This window comes from Eptesicus fuscus, chromosome 1 (assembly GCF_027574615.1).
Source record: "Eptesicus fuscus isolate TK198812 chromosome 1, DD_ASM_mEF_20220401, whole genome shotgun sequence".
Classification (NCBI taxonomy): domain Eukaryota; kingdom Metazoa; phylum Chordata; class Mammalia; order Chiroptera; family Vespertilionidae; genus Eptesicus; species Eptesicus fuscus.
The window spans coordinates 57310138-57334868 of NC_072473.1; the positions used below are offsets into that span (position 1 = coordinate 57310138).

At 38.6% G+C, this 24731-nt stretch overlaps 1 protein-coding gene across 1 annotated transcript in view; it reads left to right on the forward strand.

Annotated features, from left to right (window-relative positions):
• The window catches only part of PRRG1 (proline rich and Gla domain 1), a 262809-nt gene extending 239354 nt beyond the window's left edge, over window positions 1–23455 (forward strand). The window contains exon 4 of the mRNA XM_028136435.2: window positions 22746–23455. Within this exon, the coding sequence (XP_027992236.1) occupies window positions 22746–23231 (486 nt within the window). The 3' untranslated portion in view covers window positions 23232–23455. The remainder of the gene's footprint in view (window positions 1–22745) is intronic.
• Window positions 23456–24731: the final 1276 nt, after the last annotated feature.

The following is a 24731-nucleotide window of genomic DNA, read 5'->3' on the forward strand; positions in this document are numbered from 1 at the left end:
TTCACCCAATGTGTAGGAGTTACTCAGGTAATTCTTATGCGTGTTTTTTTTTCCCCCCCACAGGAATTTGTTCCATATGTAGCTGTAGATTTGGTATGTCCATGGGAGTAGTTAAGTTCTGGATCTTTGTATATTGCTGTCTTATACTGGAACCCTGAAAGAATGAATTTTTAGCATTCAATTTTGAATACTGGTCATGAGGTAAGTTTCGGGACTTGAGTTCCCTCCTGCTGCCTCTTACACCAGTATAGATATCAATTCCCCCTCAAGTAGGCTGAATCCAAATCTTAACATTTTCCAAATAATTATATCTAAATTAGTTTAAAAAATTAAATAAATAAATAAACAAATTATAAATGTTTTACTTTATGTAAGCTATGTGCCACCTGGCAAAAACAATAGTTCTCATAATTATTTTTTTAAACAAACAAAACCATTCCTTCTTCATCCCCCAGCTCTATCATTTTAAACTGAATTATAAAATAAACCTAATTCGCACTATACTCAGCATAAATATTACTCCTTATAGCAATTTTTCTATACCCTAGTGGCAGTTTTCAAATAATGCCTTTTTAATTTTTTTAAAAAATATTTTTTTTATTGATTTCAGAGAGGAAAGGAGAGGGAGAAATAGAAACACCAATGGTTAGAATCATTGATTGGCTGCCTCCTGCATGCCCCCTACTGGGGATCAAACCCACAACCCGGGGATGTACCCTTGACCAGAATCAAACCTGGGACCCTTCAGTCTGCAGGCCGACACTATCCACTGAGCTAAACCGGTTAGGGCTGCCTTACTTTTTACATAGTAACTTACACATATTTTATTTTTCAATTTTCTCAGAAATTATATCTACATATTCGTAACCTGTAGACAAAAACACATTAACACAAAGATGTTAAGTGCCTTGTGTCTCTCTAGCCATTTTCCCCAGAAAATCCATCTTGATAAAGATTCTTAAATTTTGTGGACAACTTCTTGCTGGAATGTTCCAACTTGTTCCCAATTAGATAGCTTTTTGAGTTATGATTGTGGGTTTTGTCCCTCATCTCTGATAGTCTTTTCTTCCCTTCCCTGTCATACTTGTTCAAGCAAGCCATGTGAGTGCTGGATATAAATACTGCAGGACCCTCAGCAACACAAACTCACTGGGAACATCATCCACTTCCAAACTGCACAGGGTAGGTTCTGAGCTAATTAATCAAGGAATGTAAAACATTCTTAGCTCTACTCTGAATGATGAGTAGTCCTTTGGGCCTTGAGTCACTCAAATTCTAATAAAGGTCAGTAAGAAAATTCAAAACAGAAAAACACACTTTATAAAAGAGCAACTAATATTGCTTGATAGAAACCTGAACATAGCGAATTTTATTATAAAACTCATCTACTGTGTTGAAACATCTACCTCTTGGGTATTCTCCCCTCACAAATGGTTCAGATCTCTCTGAAACATTCAGATTACATTTATTATATGTATACTTTTAGCCTGATATAAAATTACTGAGGACCTCTTATGAGATTTTTCTTCATTAAACAAAAAATTTCCCTCTAAAACACTGTTTTACCAAGTATTAGAATTAATTGCTCTTTCTGAATATCTTTTGCTACTTTCAGTAAGATAAAGAACTTTTAAAAAATAGCTTACAGAGGCATAAGCTGAGTGTAATTTTTAAATGAAAATTGTATTAGTCTTGATTTCAAGTGAATTTTCATCTGATTCTCTGACTTAAAGAACAAAATAAGTCTAGTTCCCAAAGAAATCTGTCAGTAAGTACCTTTCTATCAGATCAATGTTACTTTAATTGAAAATATTTTATTTATAAACTGAGCAAGCTCACTTTTGACTAAAATTTACCATGATGGATTGAATTTTCTAGGAAAGTAGCCAGATAGGGTCAAAATGTCTTATACATGAAGGCAGATTGCTTTTTGGTTTGCTTGAATGCCAGGCCTCTTGGGTTCAAATTCTAGTCCCAACGTTTTCATGTTTAATGACCTTAGGTATATTATTAGGTAACCTCTCTGAGCCTCGATTTCCTCATCTTCAAGTGAAGATGATAATTATACATTCATTGCTGAGTTTGGATTGAGTTACTATCGATAAAGTAAAAATCTAGGTGTTTTTTTTTAATTTCTTTATTGATTAAGGTGTTACATATGTGTCCTTATTCCCCAATTACTCCCCATCCCCCCCACTCATGCCCTTACCCCCCTGTTGTCTGTGTCCATTGGTTAGTCTTATATGCATGCATACAAGTCCTTTGGTTGATATCCCCCTCTTACCTCCACCCTCCCCTACCTTCCCTCTGAGGTTTGATGGTCTGATCTATGTTTCTATGTCTCTGGATCTGTTTTTGTTCATCAGTTTATGTTGTTCATTATATTCCACAAATGAGTGAGATCATGTGATATTTATCTTTATCTGACTGGCTTATTTCACTTAGCATAATGCTCTCCAGTGTTATAATTTCATTTTTGTCTCGGCTTTCTTTTTAACCATTCAAAATTAAAATCTGGTTATTTTCTTCTTTTAGTCTGTATATATTTTATTTCCAGCATGTCAAAGACACCAGAGAAATTGAATTACAAGCCAACCATAAAAATAATTTTATGCCGAAACCGGTTTGGCTCAGTGGATAGAGCGTCAGCCTGCGGACTCAAGGGTCCCAGGTTTGATTCCGGTCAAGGGCATGTACCTTGGTTTCGAGCACATCCCCAGTAGGGGATGTGCAAGAGGCAGCTGATTGATGTTTCTCTCTCATGATGTTTCTAACTCTCTATCCCTCTCTCTTCCTCTCTGTAAAAAATCAATAAAATATATATATTTTTAAATAATAATTTTATGTGCATTATTGATGATCAATTATCCAAGGTGATGTGGATAATACAAAACAGCCACTTTTTAATGTGTTTATCTACAGTTAGAATTATATAATTATTTTAAATCATATGTACTTGTTCATTTTCTTGGATAAGATTAAATGGAAGAAAAGAGATGGTGATGTGAGAGATTAGGAAATGATAGGGGAAATTTTTATCAGCAGATAAAAGAAAATTGAATACAAATGAAATACTTAGTAGGTCTCTATAAGTACATGATTAAGAATTTTATTTCCCGGAGTGATGTCAGCATCATAGAGAAGTGAGTCATTCCCCTTGTCTCTCCCCTTTTAATTACACCCAATAGGACATCAATAGCATAACATAGGATCCTCTGTACTAAGGATGTCCAAAGATCCATACATCTGAAAATAGGCAGATTGGACCGCCTGGAGGGCATGGAACCAGAGGAATAGCAGTGGCAGAGTCCATGACAGGAGGCTCCAGGAACCATGGTAGCAACCAAAATCCATGCTTCCCTCCACCAGTGGTGGCGACTGCAACTTCAGGCCTTCCTAGCAGCAGGGGCTGCATCTAAGAACCTGGTACCCTTAGCAGCAGCACCTGTTACCTGAGGTTCTAGAAACTGTGGCAGTGCCTGCAACCTCAACTGTCCCAGCAGTAGGAGCTGTACCCAAAACCCCAGTGCCAACAGTAGCAGCCATGCTTATGACCTGATGCTCTAGGAACAGTGGTGTCACCTACAACCCTGCAACACCAACAGCAGCAAGACACCACCAAACTCAGAGCCAAAAGCAGCAACAAGGGCACCAGTGATGGCAAAAGCAGTGGAGGGTGGAAAGTGCTAGCTCTCAAATATAGATAGAGTCAACTCAGAAATGTGTTCACTAATTTATTTGCTAGAGGAAGAACAATTCATCAAGCACCATGAAAAAGTACAGTAATTTGGCACCACCAAAACAAATGGACAATTCTCCAGAAATTAAATTTAACATCATGGAACATTGCAATCTAACTGATAGATAAATCAAAATAGTTGTCATGAAGAAACTCAAAATGCTACAAGAAATTTCAGAAAGACAGTTCAATGAGCTCAAAAATAAAATTAATGAACACAAGAGATTGAAATTCTAAAAAAGAACCAAACAGAAATTATGGAGCTGATGAACCCAGGAAATGAGATGAAGAATGAATTTTAAAAGCAATGGAAATAGAGCTCATTATATGGAAGAGAAAATTGATAAGCTCAAAAGATAGAAATCTATACAATCTAGAAATGATTCAGGTGGAAGAGGAGAGAGAACTAAGATCTTAAAAATATGAAGAAACTATAAGAAACGTATCCAACTCCATTAGGAAAACAAGCATAAGGAAAATGGGTATCCCAGAAAGAAGAGGAGGATGAAGAGGGCAAAGAGCTAATTTAAAGAAATAATAGCTAACAGAACACCTAATTACCTCAGTACAAAAAGACCATCTCTAAGACACATTATGTTAAAATTGTCAAAAGTCAATGATAAAGAATTTTAAAGGGAGCCAAAGATAAAAATTCAGTAACCTACAAAGGTATCCCCATTAGGTTATCAGCATATTTCTCAGCAGAAACTCTACACGCCAGGAGAAAAAGGAATGGCATATTCAAACTACTGAAAGATTAAAACCACCAGCTAAGAATATCCAACAAAGTTATCCTTCAGATATGAAGGAGAAATAAAGTCTTTCTTTGACAAAAAAAGATGAAGTTTTCCACTACTAGGCCTGCCTTATAAGAAATGTTGAAAGTATCTCTTGCAACTGAAATGAAAAAGCAAATGTATACAAAACTTTGAGTAATATAATAGAGAGAATCAGAGAATTGTGAAGCTACTTCAGAATCACTAAAGTGTAACATAAAGGTTTAAGGAAAAAGCACATTAAAATAATTATAGCTACTTCAGTTTGTTAAAAACTCACAACAGAAAAAGGAACAATTTGTGATTTAAAAAATCATAAAAGAGGTTAAAGAAAATGATAGAAGCTGTATAGGCAAATGAAGATAGGATGCTATCAGCAGAAAAATGACTATTTTATCTGTGGGACATTTTATACAAAACATATGGCAACCACAAAACAAAGATCTAGAGCAGAGACAAAAATGAAAAAGGAGAAACAGAAAAAAAATAATAGAAAATCACCAAACTAAAATGACAGACAGAAACACAAGAGAAAATAAACTATGAAGATAAAGAGCAAATAAGAAAAATATAAAATAGCAGTAGTAAGCCCTCATATTAACAACTAGAGGCCCAGTGCACAGATTTGTACACCGGTGGGATCCCTTGGCCTGGCCTGTTGGGAACAGGCCAAAACTGGCTCTCTGACATTCCCTGAGAGGTCCCAGATTGTGAGAGGGCAATTCTCTAGTGATACACCCTGGAATCGGGCTCCCTCCTCTCTGGTTCTGGGTGCATCACCCGAGAACTGCAGCTGCCAAGTCACGACAGCTCCTGCATTGAGCGTCTGTCCCATAGTGGTTAGTGCACATCATAGCTACCAGTCAGTGTGTCTGCCCCCTGGTGGTCATTGCACATCATAGCTACTGGTTGGACAGTCAGACAGTCACTTAGGTTTTTATATATATATAGATTACCCTTGATTCAAGTAGAATGAACTCACCAATTAAAAGTCACAGAGTGGCTGGATGGATTTAAAAATAAGACCCAACTATATGATGCCCCAGGAGACTCATCTGAACTCTAAAGTCAAGCAGAGGCTCAAAACAAAGGGTTGGAAGATAATGCTCCAAGCAAATGGTAGTCAACAGTCAAAACAAACTTCAGCCAAAAAGGGTAACAAGAGCCAGAGAGGTACATTACTGGTATATAATGATAAAGGGACAATCCATCAACAGCACTTAATATTTATCATTATGTGTATACTCAACATAGGAGCAACAAAATATACATAAAGCAACTATTAGCATGCCTAAAGGGAGAAATTAACAGCAACACAATAATAGTAGGGGGACTTTAACACCCAATTTATATCAGAAGATAGATTATCTAGACAGAAAGTCAACAAGCAAACAGTGACCTTAAGTAGCAATTAGAACAAAGTACCTAATAGATGTACAGAGCATTCCTTTCAAAAGCAACAGAATACACATTCTACTCAAGTGCATTCAGAATATTCTCCAGGATAGACCAGATGTTAGGACACAAGACTAGTCTCAACAAATTTAAGAAGAATGATATATCAAGCATATTTTCTGACCACAATGGTATGAAATTAGAAGTCAACTATGAGAAGGAATTTGGAAAGATAAAAAAAAAATATGTGGAAACTAAAGAGGATATTAAGCAGCAATTTATTCGATCAACAAAAAAAGAAGAAATTTTAAAAATATATGGAGACAAATGAAATTATGAAATACCAAAATGCATGAGTTATAGAATAAGCAGTGCCAAGAGGTAAGCTTATAGCAATACAGGACTACCTCATAAAAACAAACACACACACACACAAACAAAAAAGCACACACACACAAGAAAAAATTCAAACAATCTCACCTTACATCTTAAGAAGCTAGAAAAAAAGAACAAACAAAGCTCAAAATCAATAGAAGGTAATAAATAATGAAATCAGAGTAGAAATAAATGAAGTAGACACACACACACAAAAAGAACACAATAGAAAAGATCAATGAAACTAAGAAGTGGTAAAGATAAATGAAGTAGATAAACCTTTACCTAGGCTCACTAAAGAAAAAAAAAGAGAAGGTTCAAATAACTAAAATTTAAAAAAGAGTAGATACCCATAAATGCATAGGATCATAAGAGGCATAAGAACATATATACCAACAAATTACAAATGAAGAGGAAATGGATTTTTAAAACCCTAAAACCTTTCAAAGTTGAAACAGTAATAATAATAATAATAATAATAATAATAATAATAATAATAAAACCAACAGTCCAGTACCACATGGCTTCAATGGTAAATTATACCAGGAATTCAAAGAAGATTTAATACCTATCCTTCTCATACTCTTCCAAAGAACTGAAAAGGGGGGAATGCTTCTTAATTCATTTCAGGAGTGATGCTAAAACCAACCAGAGAAGGACAAAACACACAAAATGAAAAATTCTGGCCAATATCCCTGATGAACACATACATAAATATTCTCAACACAATATTAGCAAACAGCAATATGTTAATCGGATCATATAATATGATCTTGTGGAATTTAGTCCAGGGATGCAAGGATGGTTTAACATCTGCAAATCAATCAATGTGACACACCATTTAACAAAATGAAGTATAAAAAAATCATATTATCATCTCAGAAGATGTAGTAAGAGCATTTGAACAATTCAATGTCAGTTTATGATAAAAAAAATAAATCTCAATAAATGAGTGTAGAGGAAAGTACCTAAACAAAATAAATGCCATATGTGACAAACCCACAGCTAGTATTATACTCAACCGTTGAAAACAAAACTTTTCATCTAATATCAGGAACAAAACAAGGATGCCCACTTTCACCACTATTATTCAATGTAATATTGGAAGTCCTAGATAGAGTAGTCAGGCAGAAATAGAAATAAAACTCATCCAAATTGCATCAGAAGAAGTAAAGCTGTCACTATTTGCAGATGACATGATTTTACCCTAAAGAATCCACCAAAGACACCTGTTAGAAGTAATAAAAAAAAAATACAGTGAAGTTGTTAGGAACCAAGTCAGTATACAAAAATCTGTTGTGTTTCTATACACTAAAGTGAAAAATCAAAAAGACAAATGAAAACAAACCCATTTACAGTTGCATCCAAAAGAATAAAATACCTAGGAATGAATATAACCAAGGAGGTGAAAGACCTGTACACCAAAAACTATAAGAAATTATTGAAAGAAATTGAAAAACATAGAAAAAAATGGAAAGATAATTAGTGCTCATAGATTGAAAGAATTAACATTGTTAAAATGTCCATATTACCTAAAGCAATCTACAGATTCAATGCAATCCCTATTAAATTCCCAATGGCATTTTTCACAGAAATAAAACTAAAAAATTCTAAAATGTCATGAAACTATAAAGGACCTTGAATAGCCAAAGCAACTGATAAATAGAACAAAACCAGAGGTATCATATTCTCTGATTTCAGACTATACTAGTACAAAGCTATAGTAAGCAATATAGTATGGTATTGGCAGAAAAACAGAAAAAATGATCAATCAATGGAACAGAATTGGGACCTCAGAAATAAACCCACACTTATATGGACAACTAATCCTATCTAATAATAGACAAATATGCAAATTGACCGCACCTTCACTACACCCAAGCCACGCCCACCAACCAATCAGGACGAGTATGCAAATTACCCCAACAAAGATGGCGGCTAATTTGCATATCAAGACAGCCTCGAAAGAAGCCAAGAGCTGCAGAAGGGAGTAAAGCTTCGAAGAAGCAAGCAAGCCGGGGGGGGGAGGGGGGAGGAGAAGGGAGGAATGAAGTCAGAGCCGGGGACGAAGGGAAAAGCAGGCAGGCTGGTGGAGAAGGTGGGGCGGGCGACAAGGGAGGAGCAGAGGCGGGGCCGGGGGCGAAGGGAAAAGCAGGCGGGCTGGCGGAGAAGGCGGGGCAGGCAACAAGGGAGGAGCGGAGGCGGGGTAGACTGCAGCAGGAAATCCTATTGCAGGATTTTTCCTGCAACGGGAATGCTAGTCTATAATAATAAAAGTGTAATATGCAAATCAACTGAATGACCCAACAGTAGAACAACTGTCCAGATGACCTTCCAGATGACCACACTATGACACCCGATGGCACCAGGCCAGCCAAGGTGGGTGCAGTGCAATTCGTCAAGGGCCTGGCCATCGCCCCATGATCACCCTGCAGAGGGAGGCCCAGGCCACCGGCCAGCAGGGAAATAGATGAATAGGAGGGCTACATGATTGCCCCCAAGAGGGAGGCCTAGGCTATGGGTGGCTGGTGGCACTGTGGTGGGCAGCCTGGGCCTCCCTCTGCAAGGGCAATTCATCGCAGAGCTCCGGTCGGGTGTGCAGGGCCTACCTCTTTGGAGTGATCAATTGAAGGGCTCCCAGACTGTGAGAGGGCACAGGCCAGGTAGAGGGATTCTGCCCCCCCCTCCCCCCCCCCGCCAGGGGTGCATGAATTTCATGCACTGGGCTTCTAGTTTATAATAAAGGAGTCAAGAACATACAATGGGAAAAGGAAAGTATTTTCAATACATGGTTTTGACTTGAATAGAAGACCCCAAACCATAAAATACATAGAAGATTACATAGTAAGCTTCTTGTTATTGGTCTCAGTGATATTTTTGTGAATTTGACTCCTATAGCAAGAGAAGCAAAAGCAAAAATAAGTGTGACTACATAAAACTGAAAATCTTCTGCATAAGAAAGGAAGCCATCAATAAAATGAAAATGCAAAGATAATTTGCTAATCATACATCCAATAAGGTGTTAATATCTAAAATAAGTAAAGAAGTCATGCATTTCAACAACAAAAATCTTGATTACAAAATAAGCAGAAGAGCGAGCCCTGGCCAGTGTGGCTCAGTTGGTTGGAGTGTCATCTGAACAGTTGGTTCGATTCCCCATCAGGGCACATGACCAGGTTGGGAGTTTGATCCCTGGTTGAGGCACATGTGGGAGGCAACTGATCGATGTTCTCTCTCTCTCTCTCTCTCTCTCTCTCTCTCTCTCTCTCTCTCTCTCTCTCTTTCTCTTTCTCTCTCTCTCCCCCCCTTCATCATTCTAAAATCCATGAAAAATATATCCTAGGGTAAGGATTTTTTTTAGAAATGAGCAGAAGATCTGAATAGCCATTTTTATAAAGAAGACATACACATGGCCAGCAGTCAGGTGAAAAGATAGTCAATATCATCAGTTACTAGGAAATGCAAATTTAAAGTACACTGTGATATCGCCTCACACCTGTTAGAATCTCTCATCAAAATGCCAAGAAATGACAAGTGTTGGAGAGGATAAGGAGAAAGGGAGACCCTCACACACTGGTATGGTGGGAATGTAAATTATTACAGCCATTATAGAAACCATATTGAGAAACCTGAAAGAATTAAGAATAGAATTACTATATGACCTAGCAAATCCACTTCTGGGTATTTATCTGAAGATCTAGAACACTAATTCAATATGATATGTGCACCATGATTTACAATAGCCAAGATATGGAGGCAACCTAAGTGCCCATTGATGGATGAATGGATAAAGAAGAGTTGGTATACATATACAGTGGATATTACTTGGCCATAAAAAAGAAATAAATCTTTCCATTTATGATAGTTTGGATGAACTTACAGGGTATTATAATAAGTGAAATAAGTCTGTGAAAGACAAATACCAGAACAAGACAGGGTGTCCGCTTTCACCACTCTTATTCAACATAGTACTGGAAGTCCTAGCCACAGCAAGAAGAAGAAATAAAAGGCATTAAAATTGGGAAGGAGAAAGTAAAACTCTCATTATTTTCAGATGACATGATATTGTACATAGAAAACCCTAAAGACTCAACCAAAAATCTACTAGATTTAATAAATGAATTTGGCAATGTAACAGGATACAAAATCAACACCCAAAAATTGATGGCTTTTTTTATACAGCAATAATGAATTGTCAGAAAGAAGCACTAAACAATCACGTTTACCATTGCAACAAAACAATTAAGATACTTAGGAATAAACTTAACCAAGGAGGCAAAAGAACTATACTCAGAAAACTACAGGATGTTATAAATAGATAGAAGAAGATATAAACAAGTAGAAGAATATACCATGTTCATGGATTGGTAGAGTCAACATCATTAAAATGTTCATACTACCCAAGGAAATCTACAGATTCAAAGCAATCCCCATTAAAATACCAAGGGCATATTTCACAGAGACAGACCAAATACTCCAAAAATTATATGGAATTAAAAAAAGACCCCGAATAACTGCAGCAATTTTGAGAAAGAAAAAAGTTTGGAGGGATCACAATACCAGATTTCAAAGTATACTACAAAGCCATCATAATCAAAATAGCCTGGTACTGGCACAAGAACAGATATATAGATAAATGGAACAGAACAGAGAACCCAGAAATTGACCCAAGCCATTACGCTCAATTAATATTTGATAAAGGAGGCAAGAGCATACAATGAAGCCAACACAGTCTTCAATAAATGGTGTTGGGAAAATTGGACATATATATATGCAAAAGAATGAAACTAGACCACCAACTTACACCTTATACAAGAATACACTCAAAATGGATAAAAGACTTAAATGTAAGTCTTGAAACCATAAAAATCATAGAAGAAACCATAACCAGCAAAATCTCATACTTCTCTTGCAGCAATATGTTTACTCATATATCTTCTAAGGCAAAGGCAACTAAGGAGAAAATAAACAAATGGGACTACATCAAAATAAAAAGCTTCTTCACAGCAAAAGAAACCACCAACAATGAGAAAAGGGAGTCTACTGTATGCGAGAACATATTTACCAATGATACATCTGATAAAGCATTAATATCCAAAGTATATAAGGAACTCATATAACTTAACAAAAGGAAGACAAACAATCCAATTTAAAAATGGGCATAGGACCTAAATAGAAACTCCTCCAAAGAAGAAATACAGATGGCAAATAAACATATGAAAAAATACTCAAAGTCAATAATCATCCAATAGATGCAAATCAAAACAACAATGAGGTACCATCTCACACCTGTCAGAATGGCTAGCATCAGCAAATCGACAAATAACAAGTGCTAACGAGGATGTAGAGAAACGGGAACCCTAGTGCATCGCAAGTGGGAATACACCTGGTGCAACCATTATGGAAAAGTGTGGAATTTCCTCAAAAAACTATATATGGAACTGCCATTTGACTCAGTGATTCCATTTATAGGAATATATCCTAAGACACCCAAAGCACCAATCAGAAAGAATCTACGGACCCCTATGTTCATAGCAGCACAATTTACAATAACTAAGATCTGGAAACAGCCTAAGTGACCATCAGTAGATGAGTGAATAAAAAAAGCTGTGGTACATTTTTACCATGGAATACTATGCAGCAGTGAAAAAAAGAATATTGGGAGAAGAAGATGGCGACTGGCAAGACGGCAGGGAGAGAGAGAGTGTGTGTGAGAGAGTGAGGGATGAAAGGGGAGTGTGTGGTGAGTGTGTGTGTGAGCTAGAGACAGTTAAATCATGCAGAACTTTTGGGGCCTGGCAGACCAGGCAGTCTTAGACTGCAAGACCCTGCTGCCACTGCAAACACTCCTAGGCGGCCGGCGCTGGCAAAGAAACCATGCCATCTTTAAGGGGAAAACTGCTGTGTCTAGGATTCTAGCTGCACCACCACCTACTGGCCTCAGACACAAATCGGGACCCTACAGCCACTTGGGAGAAAGACCTGCTACCACAGCTGCAGATCCAGGGACAACAAGACTCCAGACATCCCAGTTGCAGATTTCTGTGAATCACAGAGTGCATCCCCCTCCCCTCCAGCCTGCCACAGCTGCATAGGGCCTGCGTGACCCACAGTGTGTGAGCGGGCCTATGGCCGACACAGGGCAGCTGTGCAGCCCTGCACCCTAGCAGGCCAGGGACTCTGATTACTGGCCTGTGTGCATGGACTGACATTTGGCGCATGCGAAAGGTCGCCCTGAGTGCCACTGACTTTCATTCTCAGCGTACATGCGGGGATTCTGTTTCTCATCACAAGCACACAGGGACCCTAATTCTTGTAGCGCACACAAGAATGCACCAAGCGCCAGAGATTCTGATTCTCGATTCTTTGCGTGAGCACATGGGGACTCTGATTCCATGTGCACAATTGGGGGCTCTGATTTTTGGTGCTCACATGTAGGGACTCTGTTTCACAGCACATGTGGGTGGGGACACTGATTCTAGGCACACATACAGATCTGAACTGAGCACCAGTGACTCTGATTCTCAGCACAGGCACATGGGTACTCTGATTCTGGGTGCACGTGGCTCCCACCACAGCCACATGTCTCAGTGTCTGAGCTCTTTAGTGACACTCAGGTGACAACACACTCCCACCACACATGGCTCAGAACCCCACAATTCAGCGCTTTAACCTTCTGGTGATAGCTAGAATGAGGACACAACAAAAATTCCCCAAAGGAAAGAAAAAGAGGAATCACCAAGAAAGAAAATAAATGAAATAGAGGCATGCAATATGTTTGAAAAAGAATTCAGGGTAATGGTCATACAGTTCATATACTGGATGGACAAGAAAATCAATAACTTATACAAAAATCAGGAAGAAATAAAAAGTGATGTATCTATAATCAAAAATGTGATGCACAGTTTCAATAGTAGACTAGGAGAAGCAGAGGACCAAATTAATGAGTTAGAAGATATGGTAGAGAAACAAGCCCATCTGAACAGCAACTGGAGAACAAAATTAAAAAGCAGGAGTAGAGCCTAAGGGAACTTTGGGACAACATGAAACAAAATGACATATGTATAATAGGAGTGCCAGAAGGACAAGAGGAGCAGCAAGAATTAGAGAATCTATATGAAGAAATAATGACAGAAAAGTTCCCTGATATGGGAAAGAAAAACATCACACAAGTACAGAGAATCCCAAGCAAGGTGAATCCCAAAAGACCCACAGCAAGACACATCATAATTACAATGGCAAATGTTAACAACAAAGAGAGAATCTTAAAGGCTGCGAGAGAGACAGAGAGTTACCTACAAAGGATCCCCCATCAGATTATCAAATGATTTCTCAACAGAAACACACCAAGCTAGAAGGGAATGGAATTAAGTATACAAAGTGATGCAAAACAAAGACTGAATCAAAGAATACTCTATCCAGCAAGACTATAAATCAAAATTGAAGGGGAAATCAGGAGCTTTGCAGACAAAAAAAAAAAAATGCTAAGGAAGTTTATCACTACCAAACCAGCAATGCAAGAAATGCTAAATGGAAGGCTGTAAAAAAGAAGAAATATAAAGGGAGTAAGCAACATAGGCATAAAGTACTGAAATGGCTACAAACAAATACCTATCAATAATAACATTAAATGTAAAGGCATTAAATGCTCCAATCAAAAGACATTGAGTGACTGAATGGATAAGAAAACCTGACGCATATACACTGAGTAGCCAGATTATTATGACCACGCCATCAGTACTTTGTTGGGGTGCCTTTTGCCTTCAATACTTAAGCGATTCTTCTTGGCATTGAATCCACAAGATGTTGAAAGGTGATGCAAGGAATCTGACACCATGCCTGATGAATAGCACTGTCCAGTTCTGTGAGATTTGATGGTTGTGGAACCAGCTGCTTGATGGCTCTTTTAACTTCATCCCAGATAGGCTCAATTGGATTCATATCTGGTGATTGTGGGGGCCACCTAAGCAAGATAAAGTCTTCCTCATGCTCTTAAAACCAATCTTGCACAATATGAGCACCGTGGCATGGCCCATTGTCTTATTGGAAGAAGCCATCTCCATTGGGATATGCCATCAACATGATAGGATGAACTTGATCAGCAATGATACTTAGGTATGTTGTGCTTTTCAGACATTGTTCCACATGAATTAAAGGGCCAAAATCATGCCAAGAAAACATGCTCCAAACCATAACACTGCCCCCCACCAGCTTGAAGGGTTGTACTCATGCATGTAGGGTGCATGCTTTCATGCTGTTTCCGCAAAATTCTCACTCTGCCATCTGTATGACGCAACTGAAAATGTGATTCATCGGACCACATGACTTTTATCCAATGCTCGACTGTTCAATCCTTGTGTTCCCGTGCGAATTGGAGAATTTTATCTTGGTAACTGCAGACAGCAAAGGTGTTTGAACAGGCCTTCGGCTTCCATATCCCATACTATGCACTGTACAGCTAATTTGCCTACAAACATCAGGTTGTCATAATAATCTGGTCACTCAGTGTATATGCTGTGTAAAAGAGACCCACGTCAGAACAAGGGACTCACACATACTAAAAGTGAAGGGATGGAAAAATATCTTTCAGACAAGTGGAAATGAAAAAAAGCTGGAGTAGCAATACTTATATCTGACAAAATAGATCTCAAAGTGATGAGCATAACAAGAGACAAGGAAGGCTACTTCATAATTCTAAAGTTATCAATACAACAAGAGGATATAACTCTGGTAAAAACATATGCACCCAAGTACATAACAAAAAACTTCTGGAAGGTATCAGGGGAGAGATTGACAGCAATACAATCATAGTAGGAGACTTAAATATCCCATTAACATCACTGGATAAATCCTCTAGACAAAAAATTAGGAAAGAAACAGCAATTCTAAACGACTCAGTAGATCAGATGGACTTAATCGACATCTTCAGAACATTCACCCCAAAGCTACAGAATATACATACTTCTCAAGGGCACATGCGTCATTTTCAAAGATAGACCACATATTGCGACACAGGCAAAATCTCTTCAAATTCGAGAAGACTGAAATCATATTAAGCATCTTCTCAAATCACAATGGTATAATATTAGAAATAAATGACAATAAAAACAATCACAAAAATTCAAACACTTGGAGGATGAATAGCATGCTACGAAACAATGATTGGGTTACCAAAGAGATCCAAAAAGAAATAAAAAACATCCTGGAAATGAATAACAATCAAAACACAACAATGCCAAATCTATGGGACACAGTGAAAGCAGTCCTGAGGGGGAAGTTTATAGCATTACAGGCCTAAGTTAAAAAAAAAACACACACACAAACAAACAAACAAACAAAAAAAACAAGCAAACAAACAAACAAACAAAAAACACAAGAAAAAACTGGTAATAAACCAGCTAGCACTGCAGCTTGAAGAATTAGAAAGAGAGAAATAAGAAAAGCCCAGAGTGAGCAGAAGGAAGGAAATAATAAGAGTGAGCAGAAGGAAGGAAATAATAATGATCAGAGGGGAAATAAATGACATAGAGACCAAAGGAAAAAAAATAATACAAAAGATCAATGAAACCAAGAGCTGGTTCTTTGAAAGGATAAACAAGATTGATGAACCTCTAGCCAGGCTCACCAAGAATCAAAGAGAGAGGACCCATATAAACAAAATCAGAAATGAAAGAGTCCAAATAAAAACAGAGCTCATAGAAATACAAAGAATCACAAAAAAATACTATGAGCAACTCTATTCCAACAGACTGTTCAACCTAAAAGAAATTGACTTATTCCTAGAAAAATATCAACCTTCCAAAACTGAAACAGGAAGAAAAAAAAATCTAAATAGGCTGATAACAGTGGAGGAAATTGAAGCAGTAATCAAAAAACTTCCAACAAACAAAAGCCCTGGACAAGACAGCTTCACGGGGGAGGTTTATCAAACATTCAAAGAAGAAATAAAACCTATCTTCCTCAAACTATTAAAAATTCAAGAGGAAGGAACACTTCCAAGCTCTTTCTACGAAGCCAGCATTATCCTAATCCCAAAAACAGATAAAGACAATACAAAGAAAGAGAATTACAGGCCAATATCCCTCATAAACATAGATGCCAAAATTCTCAACAAAATTTTAGCAAATTGAATCCAGCATTACATTAGAAAGATCCTATACCATGACCAAGTTGGATTTATTCTGAGGATGCAAGGATGGTTCCATATCTGCAAATCAATAAACATGATACACCACATAAAACAAATTGAGATATAAAAACCATGTAATCATATCCATTGATGCAGAAAAATCATTTTACAAAATCCAACACCCTTTCTTGATAAAAAAGTGGGAATAGGTGGATCATCACTCAAACTAATAAAAGCCATATATTACAAACCTACAGCCAACATAATATTCAATGGGCAAAAACTAAAACCATTTCCCCTAAGAACAGGAACAAGGCAGGGATGCCCACTCTCACTACTCCTGTTTGACATAGTACTGGAAGTAGTAGCCATGGCAATCAGACAAGAGGAAAAAATAAAAGGCATCCAAATTGGAAAAGAAGTAAAATTGTCATTATTTGCAGATGACATGATATTGTACACAGAAAACCCTAAAGACTCCATCAAAAAACTACTAGACTTAATAAATAAATTTGGCCATGTGGCAGGATACAAAATTAACACCCAGAAGTCTATCACTTTTTTACACACCAATAATTAACTCACAGAAAGAGAAACTAAAAAAACAATCCCATTTACCATTCCAACAAAAAATTAAGATAGCTAGGAATAAATTTAACAAAGGAAGTAAAGGATTTGGACTCATAAAATTATAGGATATTGAAAAAAGAGATAGAGGAAGACAGACAAATGGAATAATTTACCATGTTCTTAGATTGGGAGAATCAACATCATTAAAATATGCATACTACCCAAAGCAATCTATAAATTCAATGTAATCCCCATTAAAATTCCAACTGCATACTTCAAAGACCTAGAACATACTCTCCAAAAATTTATCTGGGATAAAATAAAAGACTCCCAAAAGCTGCAGCAATCTTGAGAAAGAAGAACAAAGTTGGAAGGATCACAATACCAGATATCAAGCTAAATTACCAAGCCACGGTTCTCAAAACTGCCTGGTACTGGCACAAGAACAGATATATAGACCAGTGGGACAGAACAGAGAACCCATAAATGAACACAAGCCATTATGCTCAATTAATATTTGAAAATGGAGGCACGAGCATCCACTGGAGTCAAGACAGTTTCTTCAATAAATGGTGTTGGGAAAATTGGACAGACATATGCAAAAAAAATGGAACTAGACCACCAACTTACACCATATATAAAAATAAACTCAAAATGGATAAAGGATTTAAACGTAAGATGGAAAACCATAAAAATCTTAGAAGAAGTCATAGGCAGCAAAATAGCAGACATTTGTTGTAGCAATATCTTTACCAATACAGCACCTAGGGCAATGGAAACTAAGGATAAAATTAACAAATGGGACTATATCAAAATAAAAAGCTGCTTCACAGCAAAAGAAACCATCAACAAACCAAGAAAGTCCACTGCATGGGAGAACATATTTGCCAATGTTATCTCCAATAAGGGTTTAATCTCCAAAATTTAGAGGGAGCTTATACAACTAAACAAAAGGAAGATAAACAATCCAATCAAAAAATGGGCAAGAGACTTAACTAGACACTTTTTGAAAGTGAACATGCAGGAAGCCAAATATGAAAACATGCTCAAATTCACAAATTGTCCATGCAAAGAATAGCTATCATCAAAAAGCAACAAACAACAAGTGCTGGCGAGGATGCAGAGACAAAGGAACCCTCGTGCACCCTGGTGCAGACACTGTGGAAAACAGTATGGCATTTCCTCCAAAAATTAAAAATGGAACTGCCATTTGACCCAGTAATCCCACTTCTAGGACTATATCCCAGGAAACCAGAAACACCAATCAGAAAGGATATATGCACCCCTATGTTCATAGCAGCACAATTTACAATTGCTAATATTTGGAAACAACCTAAATGCCCATCAGCAGATGAGTGGATTAAAATACTGAGGTACATCTACAGAATGAAATACTACACTGCTATAAAAAAGAAGGAATTCTTACCATTTACAACAGCATAGATGAAACTGGAGAGCATTATGCTAAGCAAAATAAGCCAATCAGAGAAAGATAAATATCACATGATCTCACACATTTGTGGAATATAAAGTACATCATAAACTGATGAACAAAAAGAGATACAGAGACAAGGAAGCATCAAACAGACTCTTAAACTACAGAGGGAAGGCAGGGGTGGTTTTGGGGGGGCGGTAAGAGATCAACTGAAGGACTTGTATGCATGCATATAAGCATAACCAAAGGACACAGACACTGGGGGGGAGAGTTGAGGGCATGTGTAGGGGGATAGGGGAGGTCTGGGAGGTCATTGGGGAAAAAGGAAATATATCTACTACTATTTGTAATACTTTATACAATCCTATCCTATGGCTCTATGTGGATTAGTTGCTAATGAGAGCCTCCCTACAGCCATAGTACTCGGTGTTCTCAACACGGCGGTAGCACAGGATCATGTACACAACATCACAAAAGAAAAAGCATCCTATTCCCAACTTATTCACAGACTTCTATTTCTGGTATCTATATTCCCAATGTGTCCACAAGTACATTTGGAAAAAGAAAAAAGATTTGTACATGATATGACTGCATCTTTAGAAAACCCAAGTGATCATAAGCAGAGCACTTTTAACACCTAATGAACCAAATACACTGATGATCAAAAACAGATCCAGAGATACAGATGCATGAACAGACTGTGGATCCTCAGAGGGAAGGCGGGGGAGGGTGGTTGGGAGGGCGGGGAAGGAGCAAGGAGGAAGCCCCAGTTCCCTGCACCTCCTCCCACAGGCATAGCCCTTCCTGGTGTTATGATAAAAAGAGCTGTGTTTTTCTAACTCTGTCCGGGTAAAGGAAACAAGTGTCTGTTGACTTCCAATCTTACTCTCCAAGCTTCCAGTTAATCCCTCTGGATGCATCATATCCACCCTCCAAAGGATCCAAGGGACAGGTTCAACCTTCGTTCCATAGTTGAGGAAACTGACCAATAAACACATGTGTCTCATGTCTCAGTGTCAACTCCCATGGGAATCTCCGGGTAATAACTCAGATTCTATATCTAAGGGTATATTTTCATGTTTAATTCAATCCCAGGAATCAAATAATACAATAAAGGATAAAATGAATTCAGAGGGCTCCGCATTGTATTCCCAGGGCCTTTGGTTTCACACAAACCTCAGAGCTCAGTTATCCTGAGATGAAAGAAAAGGAAAGAAAAATGTGAAAGGTTTCCCAGTTCAGTCACAGAGACATCTCATAGCCACATACTAAGGACACGACATTAACTTAGGGGTGGAAAGGACACAAATGAAATAGAAGATGGATCTATTTCTGTTCAGATTCAAACAAAGTTAATGAGGCAGAAGAAACACTGGACGCCATGGAAAAATAAGATGAAACAGTCCAGTAGAGAGTGTCACAGACCTCGCAGGGACAGCACCTGGGGCTCTGGACATGACGGGAGGAGGGAGGGTGCTGGGTGAGAGGAAGTGCATGGAAAGACCTGGGAGTAGGAACAAGAGGGTGATATGCAGAAGGTGGGCCTCACCAGGTGATGACGGGGGCAAGCCTGCAGGAGGTGGCCAAGTGCCCCCACCTCTGCTGAGGGGTGCATGCATCTGTCCTTGGAGCTGAGGCTGATGGAGAGGGAGGCTATGGCTCTATGTGGATGAGTTGCTAATGAGAGCCTCCCTGCAACCACAGTACTCGGTGTTCTTAACACGGCGGTAGCACAGGATCATGTACACAACATCACAAAAGAAAAAGCATCCTATTCCCAACTTATTCACAGACTTCTATTTCTGGTATCTACATTCCCAATGTGTCCACAAGTACATTTGGAAAAAGAAAAAAGATTTGTACATGATATGACTGCATCTTTAGAAAACCCAAGTGATCACAAGCAGAGCACTTTTAACACCTAATGAACCAAATACACTGGTGATCAAAAATAGATCCATAGATACAGATGCATGAACAGACTGTGGATCCTCAGAGGGAAGGCGGGGGAGGATGGGTGGGTGCACTGAGATCAACCAATGGCCTTATGTGCATATATGCATCACCCCTGGACACAGACAACAGGGTGGTGAGGGCCTGGGGGGGGGTAGTAGGCTGGAAAAGGTTAATGAGGGAAAGGGGACCTAAATGAAATTCATGCTAAATGAAATTAGTCAGTCAGAAAAAGACAAGTATCACATGATCACACTTATATGTGGAATCTAAGTGACAAAATAAACTGATGAACAGAGTGCATCGAGAGGCATGGAAGCATGGAACAGAGTGTGTAATCTTAGAGGGAAAGTGGCAGAGTGTGGGTGGGTGGGAGGTAATCAACCTTGTATGCATAACCCATGGACACAGACAATAGGGTACTGAAGGCCTTGGGGTGCAGGGGGAATGGGGGGTTCAATGGGGGGAAGGAAAAAGGGGACATATGTAATACTTTCAACAATTAAGAATTATTAAAAAGTAGAAAGACAAATACCACATGTTTTCATTTATATGTAGAATCCAAAAAACAAAATAAATGGACAAACAAAACAGAAACAAACTCATGGATACGGAGAAAAAATTGATGATTGCCAGATGGGAGGGGGATTGAGGAGGATGTGTGAAAAAGGTGAAGAGATTAAGAAGTACAAATTGCCAATTATAAAATCAGTTATGGGGATATAAAGTATAGAATAGAGAATATAGCAAATCCTACTTAATAAAAAGGTAATATGCAAATAGACCGTACCATTGACACACCCACAAGCCACGCCCACCAGCCAATCAGAGCAAGTATGCAAATTAACCCAACCAAGATGGCTACAGCCACAGAGAGCAAGTTTTCCCAGGTAACAGAGCAAGCCAAGCTTTCCATGAGCCGTTGCAGGCCTAAGCCTCCACTCAAGCTGCAAAGTTTCAATTATGGAAGGTAAACAAATTCAAACAGAAATGGCTTCAGAACGGAGCTTGAGAGAGCAGGCCAGGGTTTCTGGCGGCAAAAGGGGAAGCAAAGCTTTCTGCACACCCTGGCCGGGCCCACCTGCTTAAGGCTACAAAGTTTCAATTATAGAAAGTGAATTAACTGCAACAGAAATGGCTGCCGGACGGAGGGAGCAGCAGGCTTGGCTCCGCTACAGGCTACAAAGTTTCAATTGTAGAAGGAAAATAAATTCCAGATACCAGGGCCTCCACTTGGGTTGCCAGGGGGCGTGCCTGTCCTGCAAACCACCACAGGCCCCTCGCTCAGGCGGACCCACGCCCCAAGGGAACCCCCATCTTATCCGGGACACCCTTCAGGGCAAACCAGCTGGCCCCCAGCTGTGCACCAGGCCTCTATCCTATCTAATAAAAAAGTAATATGCAGATTGACCATCACTCCAACACACAATATGTCTGCCCCCATGTGGTCAAAGATCCTGCCCCCATGTGGACACAAGATGGCAACTACAAGATGGAGAAGGCAGTTTAGAGGGACCAGTCCTGCAAGGGAGTGCAGTTGAGAGGGACCAGGCTTGCAAGGGAGGGCAGTTGGAGGTGATCAACCCTGCAAGAGAGGGCAGTTAGGGGTGACCAGGCCGGCAGAGGAGAGAAGTTGGGGGCAAACAGGCTGGCAGGGGAACAGTTAAGCATCAACCAGGCTGGCAGCGGAGTGGTTAGGGGGTGATCAGGCTGGCAGGCAGAAGTGGTTAGGGGAAATCAGGAAGGCAGGCAGGGCAGGCAAGCAGTTGGGAGCCAGCAGTACTGGATTGTGAGAGGGATGTCCGACTGCCCGTTTAGGCCCAATCCCACTGGGCCTAAACGGGCAGTCGGACATCCCTCCAGGGGTCCAAGATTGGAGAGGGTACAGGCTGGGCTGAGGGACAACCCCCCTCCGTGCACGATTTCGTGCACCGGGCTTCTAGTATTATTATAATAACTATATATGTTGTCAGGTACTAGAGTTATTGGAGTGATCACTTTGTAAGTTATATAAATGTCTAATACATATGTTGGATACCTGAAACTAATAAAATATTGTATGTTAAATGTAATTGAATGATTTTTTAAAATTCTATAAATGAAAAAAATAAAATGTCATAGCTAAAATTATAAATAACTCCCAAGTCTTGAAGATGACTCATGTTCTATTTTAGGAAGGATCCAGAGTGAGCACTATGATTTATTTGTAATTTCTTGTCATGAAAAATGTAGACTGTAGGTCATTTAAACAAAAAAAGCTGGTTTGTTGTTGTTGTTTTTTCATTATATTACTAGACCCCATACATTTGTTCATTTGATATTTCATATCTTTCGATCATACTGATTTTCAATAATTTTGTCTTTTATTTTCAGAAAGAGTTTTGGAACATCTATACAAAAGCGCAACAAGGTGAGAGTAGCAGAGGAAGTGACTGGTTTCAATTTTACCTCACCTTTCCATTAATCTTTGGCCTCTTTATTATCCTCCTTGTCATTTTCCTAATCTGGAGATGCTTCCTAAAAAACAAAACTCGCAGACAGACAGTGACTGAAGATCACATCCCTTTCCCTCAGCACCTTAATATTATCACTCCACCTCCCCCACCAGACGAAGTGTTTGATAGCAGTGGAATTTCGCCAGGCTTTCTGGAATATGTAGTTGGGCGCTCAGATTCTGTCTCCACTCACTTGTCCAACTGCGATCCTCCACCAACCTATGAGGAAGCCACAGGACAGGTGAACCTTCAGAGGATTGAAACAGAACCTCATTTAGACCCACCCCCGGAGTATGAGGACATCATCAATTCCATCTCATCTAGTGCCATTGCTATGGTGCCTGTGGTCACCACCATCAAATGAAACAGCAAACTTCTTTTTACTATAATCGTTTTTAGAATACTAATAAAACAACTGTCTACCACTTTACCACTACATAAATATGCATTGACTTATTTTATTGGACTCTGACAGCATAGCACTTCACATTTTCTGATTTGATTTTAATTAGTTTTGTTTCCTACTATAAAATCATTATCCATGCTTATTTTAGGTAATAGGAATACATGAAGAGGGGAAAACAGTGGTCTTTATGTGATGTGATGAGTTATACATATGTGTGTATGTGTATTCATGCATATATACATATATGCATATAGTGTGTACATCAGCCCAGCATATGTGCAATGTGTTAAACAACCATTAACTTCTGTCTAAATCACCTGTAAATTACTCACCAAAATTGGAGGGGGGGACCGTCAAGTTGTGTAATAGATAGTGATGTGCAGTTCAATTTTGAAAATAAGATGAACTTAGTATGTTTTCTGTTTCTTACTGGCTTTTGTTAAACTTTTTCTTCAACTACCTTAGTAGAAAAAAATGCATGTAGTCCATCTTGATTTTCAGAACATCCCAGAAAGATTGAGGGAAGGGACAGTAAACAATAACTTGCTTATAGTGTATAGCAAGAAAATTATTGGTAATTAGTTGCATTTGGCTAATTTTATAGGAGGGAATTTTTTTGTTGTTGACTGTCCCGCCTCCCAATTAAACAGTGTTTGCTTACTAGTTTTGAATGTCTCATGCTATTTGTATTAACATCTTGGTGGAGAGGATTTCCTGCAAACAGAATAATTTCTAAAGTACATATATGCATTAATGACAGAGAATAGATAAAGGTTTATCCTTTGGTCTTTGGTGACAACAATTATTTTCTTCTCACTGTTTCATTGCTTTTTACTCTACTTTCTACTCTTCCTACCACCAAGAATCGTCAAGTACCTAAGAATTTAGTTAAAATAAAATTCTTAAAATTATTTTCTTAATGCTTTTTTATAGACTGAAGTCTTTGTGTCAAAATGATTGAGGCAATTTCCCATTAAATTAAGAATTGTGATTTTTATATTGCTCTCCAATTGGTGGAGGAAGATTGCAAAGTCTGTTGTGCCAGGTGCACAATAAATCTAGTTATAACTTAACAAAGATCTTGTTCTTTCATTTTGGGGTTTTTTTTCATCAGTTTTTATTTAACTTCATGATTTTTACTTTTCCTTTGGATCAGAGTGAACAGCTGTGAATGAACTGCCAATATAAACTAGCTCAGAAAGAAAAGTATGACACTGATTTTATACAAAGTTCCATAATTTATGTCACTGGTGGGAAATTCATTTTATTAGTCAGAAAGATGTCTCTGCCACTCTCCCAGGCTTCCTTGGTTTTGGGTAAAATGGTGGATGAAGCAATGGAATGCAGGTTTAGTAAGTATCATACACTGCTGCCTCCATCTCCATCCCCACTGACCTCTCCCTCAATCTTGCCTTGAAACCAAAGGAAGAGGAAATGCTTGGGAGAATCCTGAACTAG